The sequence below is a fragment of the Chenopodium album genome, chromosome 8 (genome assembly GCF_948465745.1).
Source record: "Chenopodium album chromosome 8, dcCheAlbu1.1, whole genome shotgun sequence".
In the NCBI taxonomy this organism is placed as follows: domain Eukaryota; kingdom Viridiplantae; phylum Streptophyta; class Magnoliopsida; order Caryophyllales; family Amaranthaceae; genus Chenopodium; species Chenopodium album.
The window spans coordinates 3,514,387-3,525,543 of record NC_137841.1 but is presented as its reverse complement, the minus strand read 5'-3'; the positions used below and the strand labels follow the sequence as shown (position 1 = coordinate 3,525,543).

Here is an 11,157-nt window from a genome sequence, read left to right as displayed (position 1 = left end):
AAATATGGAAAAATAGAAGAGAAAAGAGGAGGGGGATAAGGGTAAGCTCATGTTTTCAAGATAGTGGGGTGGTAATTCAGGTCATCAGGTCGGGTTTGGGGTTAGATTTTGGATCGATTTTGAGTTTGCATAGAAACTATCAAAAATAGTGTAAAATGTAATATTATTACGAAATATGAAATTTAGGTCGAATCCGAGTTTGATTCGGTTCAGGTTTGGGTTTCTCTCAGTAACTTTGGGCCGGGTTAGGGATTGCTAGGCTGCCACCCCTTAGGGTATCACCATTGCTACACGTCAGATGTATGCAGTATGCTGTAGACCCCTTGTAAGGACTGTACTTTGCAAACGTTTACATAGAATAAAAAAAAAACTGCGCTTAACTCAAAAAATGCTAGCTGCTGTCATTTCTAGTAAACGTGTCATTGAGCATTAATCTTAGCTGTATAACAATCCTTGGCTCTTAAGTACTCTCTCCGTGTTTTTTTAAGTGACACACTTTTCATTTCCGACCGTATTTTTTTTTAAGTGACACACTTCCTCTTTTAGATTCCTTACATTTTAATAATATATATTCACCCCACTATCTCTTACTTTATCATTTCTCACTCCTTTCATGGTCCCCACTTCCTCTCACATTCTTTTACTTTATCATTTCTCATTCCTCCAACCTATCCCACTAACATCTGATTTTATTAAAGTTAATAAAATCTCCTAAAACTTTGTGCCGGTCAAACTGTGTCACTTAAAAAAACACGGAGGGAGTATACATATTACATACTTCACATAACTACAAAGAAACGCTGAGATTTTCAAAATGATGGCTTAGGGCCTGCTCTCTTTAGCTTATTTTCAGTTCAGTTCAGCTCCAATAAGTTCAGTTCAGTTCAGTTCTTATCTTAATTTCCTTCTCTCATAATATATTTAGTTCAATTCAGTTCAATTTAGCTCCAATAAGTTCAGTTCAGCTCAGCCCAGTTCAGTTAATCAAAATAGGCCCTTAGGCAATATTAATCCCATTATTTGTTATAGATAATGAAAAATCTTCACCTCTTCCATTACATTCCCTGTGTCACATGACCTGTTTTCCTTCCTATGAAAACTATAGACATTTTTTTTTTTTGAAAGAAATGAAAACTATAGACATTAAGCTTTGAAAAGTCTTCACTTGAGTTCATTATATGTTTCTTGTTGGCAGGGTTGTTAAGATTGGGATTTCATTTTGTATTAGTGTGATTTAGGGCTTGTTTTGATTTACTGAACTGAACTGAACTTAAGTTGAAGAGAACAAACCCTTATATAATTGAATGTGTAAAATTATTTTGTGAGATCTTACAAATTTGAGAAAATGCATGATAGAATCTTAGAATGATACAATTTGATAATTTTACATCTTTCAAGCTATATAATATTAAATTGCATTGGTGGTCCAATAATAGATGATGCTACAAACTCAAGATGATTTTGAAATTTATTTGAACATTTTATGATAATCATTGTGGATAAAATATGTTTTGTAGTAAGAGTGAGTGAAGAGTTTACATGTGGAGTACAAATTACGAGAATTTACTTTATAAGGTATCTCGAATTTTAGTGAATTCTCAACTCCCTACCCATTGGTATATTAAAGACTTATCTTTGATATTTGTTTTTTTTTTTTTAAATTTTATTTTTTTAAATGTAACTCACATTAATAGATTTCACGATGATCCAATTTTATCCAATTACCTATGATGTTATAGCTTTAATCCAAACAAATTTGTTGTACTTATGCATCAGGTTTGTTTAGAGGAAACGAGAGAGACATGGATTATAGAGCGAGATGGAACAAGAAACAAAACAAAATCCCTTATCTCTCAAATTCTATATCTAGGGGGGAGGGATGGAGACTAAAATTAGGCTGCTTATGAGACGAGACAGCTCGCGGGCTACTCAATTAATACTCGATCAACAATCGATTCAAAACTCTAACGAGTCGAGTCGAGCAAGCCACTACTCGACTCGAAAGCTCGTTAGAAGCTCGATATAATTAACATTTGTTTCTAAAAATATTTTTACACTTCAAACAATTTTTTAAAATTATTCTCTTAATGTCTTAATTAAAGCTTAGCTTCAAAGGATAATGCATTAAGATAACACTAATAATATTATAATTTTATTTGTAATTACAATATCATATACAAGAATATTAAACTAATTAAATACATACTATTAATTAAATCAAATTTACAATTCTTTAAAAAAATAAATCAAATTTAGAATGTATAAGTAATAAAATGTTAAGGTTGTTGGTAATAAAATATCTTTCTTTTTTTTTTTTTTTTTTTGACAAAAGACGATAATAAAATTCATGTATATTAGAATGTTGATGGTATATTCTATATATATGGGTATGATACTAATATACTATAATTGTACAAAACCATAATAATAATAATAATAATAATAATAATAATAATAATAATAATAATAATAATAATAATAATAATAATAATAATAATAATAATAATAATAATAATAATAATAATAATAATAATAATAATATACCAAGCAAAGCTTGGTGAAGTTGGGGAACTCACCTTGTGACTTTGAGGTCATGAGTTTGAACCCCACCAACTACAAAATGCTTGGGAGTAGAGGGATTCCCTTGTTTCCCCCCTCTACTTTCAAAGCGATGACCTGTGGAGCTGGGCTGACTAAACCTATGAGAAGTGTCGGTTCAGTAGGATCCTTCTTCTTACCTTAAAAAAAAAAAATGATGTTACACAACTTGTACTATATCGATAAAATTATAATGATGTAGAATAGAATGAGAGATATATAAGAGAATACTAATGGGGCCTTCTATAGGGCCACTGGTCATGCTATTGAGTTCAAATAGATCTCTAAGTTCTTAGATGTAGATAATTATGTACGTAGTATTTATTTTTTAAAAAAATTTGCTTAATTTATTTACTTTTATTTTTAATTTAGATGTGGAGTACATAATTACTTCTAAGCTCCTAATCCAACAAAAATTAGTTAAAAAGAAATTATTTCCTAATTTCTGTTCTAACTTTCTTTAAAAAAAAAAATTAAAAAAAAAAAAAATAAATAAATAAATAAATAAAAGGATTTATTCCAATATCTTTCTAAAAGGATTTGTTTCCTAATTTTTGTTATAAGGATTTATTTCCTAATATCTGTTAAAATACTTTATTTCCTATTTTCGAACACAAAAAAATTTACTTCCTAATCTACAATGAAACGCGTATTGTTTGATAGGCGGTCACGATTTTTTTCATTTAATTTTTTAATAAATAGTAAGAGTTGGGAAGTTTGAGACATTGGAAACTCAGAAGTGAAGACAACACCGATAACTTTTTTTGAGTTCGGTTTTTCACTTTTATCTTCCTTATTAATCAAACAAACAAAAACCAAATTAAATTTCTTCACTTTATCTTCCTTATTAATCATGCCATCTAATCTGATCTGTAAGCGTATTCGTGAGGAGGCAATCTTCAATCCCAGGTTTGTTTTTTCATAAATTTTGATTGAGCTTTCAATTAATAAACTTTGTAATTTTTGTCTTATTTATTTATTTATTTATTTATAATTTTATTTTATATATCGGATGATTAATTTTGTGATGGTGGGGTCGGTAGTTTTTATGGTGGATCTAAATTGTTGTTTGAAATAGGTTGGTTATTCACTGATTATTTGGTTAATTCTTGGTGTGTTTTTTTTCCTGCAAAATCGTTTCTATCTCGTAAATTAAATTTGGATGATTGTTATTGTTGACATTATTAGTACATCCTCTAATTGTTATTGAAGTTTATGATGTGGTTGGCTTGTTTAAGATGATGTTTGCTGATGTGTTTTGTTTGTTTTTTTCAGGAAAAAAGTTAAGATGGAGGTTAACTGGCAGACCTGCCGACTGATTTGGTGGTTAATATACTCGATAAACACATAGTATCATTCGTGGACGGTCTAGCCTTTTCCGGTGTGTGTCGTTCGTGGCGTAAAGCTTCTGAATTAGTCAATTTGAAGCACAAGTGGGAGTGTCAAATGCCGTGGCTAATGCTAACTGATGGCAACCAGGATATCACCGAGCATGAATGGATAGGGCCTTATCTAAAACCCGATCATGTAGAGTCGAGTGTTATCGTAGCAGCAAGGAGTATTGAAGACAAGTTTGATGATATTAATACTACTCGAAGCTTGTTGGATTTAACGCAGGAGAAAGTTAGATGTTACAATGTCGAGTGTGATCTAGAATATGGAAGGAATTGTTGGGGATCGTCTCATGGTTGGATACTAACTCAAGGGATTGATGATAACATGTACTTATTTAACCCTCTTACCAAGGATCGCCTCGATCTCCCTTGTCGCCGTACAATCCCCTTCCTTCTGGATAATTCTGGTGAATTCCTTCGTGCATATTTCATAAACAGGGCTGTTGTACTTAAGGTGTCAGGTGATACTTTAGTGGTGGTACTTATATATGATTGCTATCGTAGAGCTGCAATTGCCAAGCCCGGGGACACACAGTGGACACCAATTGTAATTCCACAACAGGAAGGTCTTCGCCCGAGGGTTATGGATGTATTATATCGTAGGGATAATCTTGGTACCGATGGACTTGTATTCGTGAATGAGAGTGGCAATATTGCACTGGTAAACCTTGATGATGTTCAGAATAAGAAACCTCTGGCATTGAGTTGGTACGGATGTTACGTACCGTATATACAATCTGTATTTCTACATACGGATTCACAACTTAATTTTTTCGATCACTCTACCTACATAGTTAATTCTGGTCAGGATCTTCTCTTGGTATTGAGGAAATTTGACACGGAAATAAACGGTGAAGGAATGGTCAGAGAAGATGAACATGATATTGATCATTACAAGACAGTTAATTTTAAGGTTTACAAGTTTCAGTTTGATGACAGGAGTTGGGAAGAGTTGAAAGATTTGCAAGATGTTGCTCTATTTGTGGGTAACAATGCAACTATGGCTGTTCGTGCAACTGAGATGGGATGCCAACGCAATTGCATATACTTTACAGATACTTACCCGTTCGGTTCCAGTGCCACCAAAGATAAACTTGCGGGACATGACATTGGTGTTTTTCAAATGGGTGACAATATCATCCGGCCATTGAAGCTGGAGAATAACACCCACTTACGTTCTTCATATTGTTGTCCCATGTGGTTTCGTCCTGCAATTTAAATCTAATATCCATTTTGTCTTCCAACTTGTTTATATTCTTGTAACTTAAATGTACAAGCATTAATTTACATTTGCTTAAGTTTACAGAGTTTTATTGTTGTATTTTTGAGTTTAGATCTTCCCTTTCGAGAATAACTTTGATATTTAACACACCAAAACTATGTGTACATGTCTTGCACTGATATTTCCTTGTATAAAAGAAAAACTATTTGGGTACTTGCTTACTCCGTATCTATATGTTAATTGTAGTAAGTTTCTAAAGGTATGTTCACATTTATTGAGCTGAACTGAATTTATTAGAGCTGAACTGAACTAAAATATAAAGCAGACATGAATATTTTATGAAAGAAATAAATTAGGAGTTAAACTGAATTAGACTGAACTGAAATTGGTGGGCAAAATAATTGGGGGAAAAAAATGAGTTAGAGAGAGTACCGAATTTGAAGGTCATATCGGATCTCGCACAACTCACCGGCGGAGATTCAGAGGTGTGAGAAATTGAGAACGGTGAGTGAGGTGAGAGGTAAGAGGAGAGAGGCGAGGTGAGAGGATATGTGTCGGCTAGGTTATTTTTACATCAGAATGAATAAGATGTGGTACTTTTTTTTGTCTAGAAACTTCATTAGTACTTTTTTTTTGTTATGTATAATGTTTTATGTACATATGGGTCGGGTATAATGCGGGTATGGGGCGGGTCCAGTGGGGAGGGGCGGGTATGGGGCGGGTCAGGCGGGGCGGGGCGGGTATGGGGCGCATATAGCTTAAAATCCACCCCCGCCCCATCACCCATGGCGGGTATGGATTGGTGGGTGGGTCGGTTAGGGTGAATAGGATTGGGTCTAGGTCAGTTAGGGTGGTGGGGCTGGTGGCGATGGTGGTTGTTCATAAGTTTTTTTTATTAGCGGCGGTGGAGGTTGGTGGCACTGCTGAGGGTGGCGCCGCATGTTTTTATTTTTGGTTTAGAATGATTTTCGAGGGAATTCCCCTCGCAAATTTACGACAGAATTGTGTCCGTCAAACGTTGTCGACGGATTTTTCCGGTGCCGAAAAATCACTTCCGACAAATGAATTCCATCAAAAAATTGGTTATGACGGAATTTTCGTCTAAAAAGGTCGTTTTTCCTACCAACCCTTTTCCGACAACCGCTTACGGCGGAAATTCCATCAGAAACGGGTTTTCCGATGGATTTCAGGGTGTTTTCGACGGAATTTTTCCGTCGAAAATGGGCTGTTTTTTAGTAGTGAACTAACTTAGTTTTAGGTATCACGTTGCATACATTGTTTGGTGATGAAATTGTGAAAAAGGAAGAGCAAGTAGAGGCCGCACTAGGGCTAGAATAGCGATTCCTCCCAAAAAGAAACGTTATTTTAGTGCCTTCGCTCCCGAACTCATTTCTGTATAAGTAGACCAATTTCGGCTTAGGTAAAATTCATGCTAAATATCCCTTGAACTCTACTTGGGAGAAAGGCATGAATGAGGTTTATGAGTTAAAACTCATTTGGCGACTCCTTATTAGTTTTTTTTTTTCAAAAAAGCGTAATGATAAGATCAACTCTAATTCAAGGTCCCCCAAACAGTCATGAATTCAAATCCTAACACACCCTAAAAAAGTGTAAAGTTCTAGGCTTTAAAGGGTCATGGGCATAGAGGAGAAGGATCTCTTACGATGGACACACCCTCCTCACACAAATACATACATAAATTAGAATCAAATAAAGGTTCCTTCATATGATCGTTGAAAATATCTTACAATGTGGTACATTCCTTGTACGCATTGCTGAAAAATGCAGCCTTTTCGGAGAGACGGTCTAACGATTTGTTATAGCCATAGGATGATAATTATTTGATTCGCTTAAACACATTTGATAATTCGATAACCGTTGTCGAATTATCAAATGCGTTCAAGTGAATCAAATAATGATTACAAACAAATTGAGGGCAAAGGATGATTGATTTTTTTTATAAGCCCTGACACACAAATAAACCCGGCCTAACAAAAAACAATTAATTAAACTAAAAAAAAGTAACGACTCCACCACAGGTCCATAGGGAGACAAACGAATATCTACACCACTTGTGTAGATTTATTGAAACTTAAAATGTAACACTATAGAAAAACAAAATAAAAGGGTCAAAAATAGTCTAATCTTCGAAGAAATTAGACTAAAATTACACTATTTCAGCCTAAACAACCAAAATATTATAAACCCTAAAACAGAGAGGAAAGATGAGGGGACAACTAGGTTCTTTTTTTTTTTTTTTTTTTTTTTTTTCTTTCAAATTTGATCCATTTAATATTGCTTTGTTGCCACAATTCCTAGAAATGTTCAAGTTACTGCTAAAGCTCCAAGAGTTCAAAATAGTGCTCAAATTCCTGAGAGTTTCTAGAAATTCCTACAACTGTTCAAGTAGCTACAAGTGATCAAAACAATGCTCGATTTCAGGCCTGTTAACTTAAGCTTAATTTCAGTTTAATTCAGTTCAGCTCCAATCAGTTCAGTTCATTTCATTTCAGCTCCTAATTTCCTTCTCTCATAAAATATTCATTTCAGCTCTATTCAATTCAGTTCAGTTCAGTTTGAATCAGTCCAGTTCAGTTCATTGCAACTCTAATCAGTTTAGTTTAGTTCAGCTCAGTTCAGTAAGTGTGAACAGGCCCTTAAGCTTCCTCCTATAGTTCATAGAATTGCAAGGCTAATTGGTTTTTGTCTTATATAGTAGGGCTGAAAATTAGATTTGGGTTATAATTTATGTATAGACTTATATTGCGGTTTGGTTTTCGATTTTTCAAATCCTAAAATCGAAATCAAACCACATTTCACTAGGCGAAAAATGCAAATGGCCACCGGTTGAAAACCCCCCATTGCCACCGGTTTTGAACCGGTGGTCATTTGGGGGGTGGCAATAATGCATCAAATGGCCACCGGTTCAAAACCGGTGGCAATAGTGTTAATGGCCACCGGTTAACCGGTGGTAATACTAATTATGGCCACCGGTTAACCGGTGGCAATAAAAATTGGCGCGGTTTTTTTGCTGCGGAATGATGACTATTGCCACCGGTTCGAACCGGTAAACCGGTGGCAATAAAAGGTTCTAATTTTTATTTTTTTTTTGACCTGCAATTAATCCTGCAACTGATCCTGCTATAATATTCTGCCATATTATTGCGAAAAATTCAATAATCATAACAAGAATTAAAAATATATTTTTAGACTACTTTTATAATTAAAAACCAAATGCAATACAACAAATTAAATAAAGTGTGATATATAAATAAATACAAACAATACTAATAACTAGTCAATATTGTAGTTTAAAAGTTAATAATAAACAAAGTATAATTCATAATGATGCCACATTTACAAATTGAAGGTGATGAAAGATGCCAACATGTCTCGAACTTCATTAAGCTCCTTGCTAGTTAACGGATCCCCCTTTTGCACCTTGCAAAACTTGGAATATATATAAATTATGTTAGAATAAATTAAATTAATATGTAAAAAATTAAATACTTGGGAAAATTAAAAACAGTCGCATAAACAAATGACCAAAATAGCCAAAATAAGGCCTATTTGACTTCTACTTGCCCACTTTCTACATTTTTAAACAAATGACCAAGTTGTTTCTCATAACATGTCAATTATACTTAGTTATAGGTGGCTAAGCCTTGAAATCAAAGAAAAAGGGCATTTTACTAAGTTTAAGGTCGCATTTTCATCCAAAATAGCCAAAATAAGGCCTATTTGACTTCTACTTGCCCATTTTCTACATTTTTTAACAAAGGGCCAAGTTCTTCCTCATAACATGTCAATTATACTTAGTTATAGGTGGCTAAGCCTTCAAATAAAAGAAAAAGGACATTTTACTAAGTTTAAGGTCGCATTTTCATCCAAAATAGCCAAAATAAGGCCTATTTGACTTCTACTTGCCCATTTTCTACATTTTTCAACAAATGACCAAGTTCTTCCTCATAACATGTCAATTATACTTAGTTATAAGTGACTAAGCCTTGAAATCAAAGAAAAAGGGCATTTTACTAAGTTTAAGGTCGCATTTTCACCTAAAATAGCCAAAATAAGGCCTATTTGACTTCTACTTGCCCATTTTCTACATTTTTCAACAAATGACCAAGTTCTTCCTCGTAACATGTCAATTATACTTAGTTATAAGTGACTAAGCCTTGAAATCAAATAAAAAGGGCATTTTACTAAGTTTAAGGTCGCATTTTCATCTAAAATAGCCAAAATAAGGCCTATTTGACTTCTACTTGCCCATTTTCTACGTTTTTAAACAAATGACCAATTTGTTTCTCATAACATCTCAATTATACTTAGTTATAGGTGGCTAAGCCTTGAAATCAAAGAAAAAGGGCATTTTACTAAGTTTAAGGTCGCATTTTCATCCAAAATAGCCAAAATAAGGCCTATTTGACTTCTACTTGCCAATTTTCTACATTTTTCAACAAATGACCAAGTTCTTCCTCATAACATGTCAATTATACTTAGTTATAAGTGTCTAAGCCTTGAAATCAAAGAAAAAGGGCATTTTACTAAGTTTAAGATCGCATTTTCATCCAAAATAGCCAAAATAAGGCCTATTTGACTTCTACTTGCCCATTTTCTACGTTTTTCAAAAAATGACCAAGTTGTTTCTCATAACATGTCAATTATACTTAGTTATAGGTGGCTAAGCCTTGAAATCAAAGAAAAAGGGCATTTTACTAAGTTTAAGGTCGCATTTTCATCCAAAATAGCCAAAATAAGGCCTATTTGACTTCTACTTGCCCATTTTCTACATTTTTCAACAAATGACCAAGTTCTTCCTCATAGCATGTCAATTATACTTAGTTATAAGTGGCTAAGCCTTGAAATCAAAGAAAAAGGGCATTTTACTAAGTTTAAGGTCTCATTTTCATCCAAAATAGCCAAAATAAGGCCTATTTGACTTCTACTTGCCCATTTTCTACGTTTTTAAACAAATGACCAAGTTGTTTCTCATAACATGTCAATTATACTTAGTTATAGGTGGCTAAGCCTTGAAATCAAAGAAAAAGGGCATTTTACTAAGTTTAAGGTCGCATTTTCATCCAAAATAGCCAAAATAAGGCCTATTTGACTTCTACTTGCCCATTTTCTACGTTTTTAAACAAATGACCAAGTTCTTCCTCATAACATGTCAATTATACTTAGTTATAGGTGGATAAGCCTTTAAATCAAAGAAAAAGGGCATTTTACTAAGTTTAAGGTCGCATTTTCATCCAAAATAGCCAAAATAAGGCCTATTTGACTTCTACTTGCCCATTTTCTACATTTTTCAACAAATGACCAAGCTTCCTCATAACATGTCAATTATACTTAGTTATAGGTGGCTAAGCCTTGAAATCAAAGAAAAAGGGCATTTTACTAAGTTTAAGGTTGCATTTTCATCCAAAATAGCCAAAATAAGGCCTATTTGACTTCTACTTGCCCATTTTCTACATTTTTCAACAAATGACCAAGTTTTTTCTCATAACATGTCAATTATACTTAGTTATAGGTGGCTAAGCCTTAAATCAAAGAAAAAGGGCATTTTACTAAGTTTAAGGTCGCATTTTCATCCAAAATAGCCAAAATAAGGCCTATTTGACTTCTACTTGTCCATTTTCTACGTTTTTAAACAAATGACCAAGTTGTTTCTCATAACATGTCAATTATACTTAGTTATAGGTGGCTAAGCCTTGAAATCAAAGAAAAAGGGCATTTTACTAAGTTTAAGGTTGCATTTTCATCCAAAATAGCCAAAATAAGGCCTATTTGACTTCTACTTGCCCATTTTATACATTTTTCAACAAATGACCAAGTTCTTCCTCATAACATGTCAATTATACTTAGTTATAAGTGGCTAAGCCTTGAAATCACAGAATAAGGGCATTTTACTAAGTTTAAGGTCGTACCTCATCAAGATGT

At 33.7% G+C, this 11,157-nt stretch overlaps 1 protein-coding gene across 1 annotated transcript; it reads left to right on the top strand.

The window, feature by feature from the left end:
• Positions 1-3,134: 3,134 nt before the first annotated feature.
• LOC145642616 (F-box protein SKIP23-like) lies at positions 3,135-5,211 on the top strand. Its single transcript, XM_081693807.1, has 2 exons — positions 3,135-3,507; positions 3,874-5,211. Exon 2 carries the CDS (start codon positions 4,045-4,047, stop codon positions 5,209-5,211), a length of 1,167 nt encoding a protein of 388 aa, XP_081549933.1. The 5' UTR covers positions 3,135-3,507; positions 3,874-4,044.
• The last annotated feature ends 5,946 nt before the right edge of the window (positions 5,212-11,157 follow it).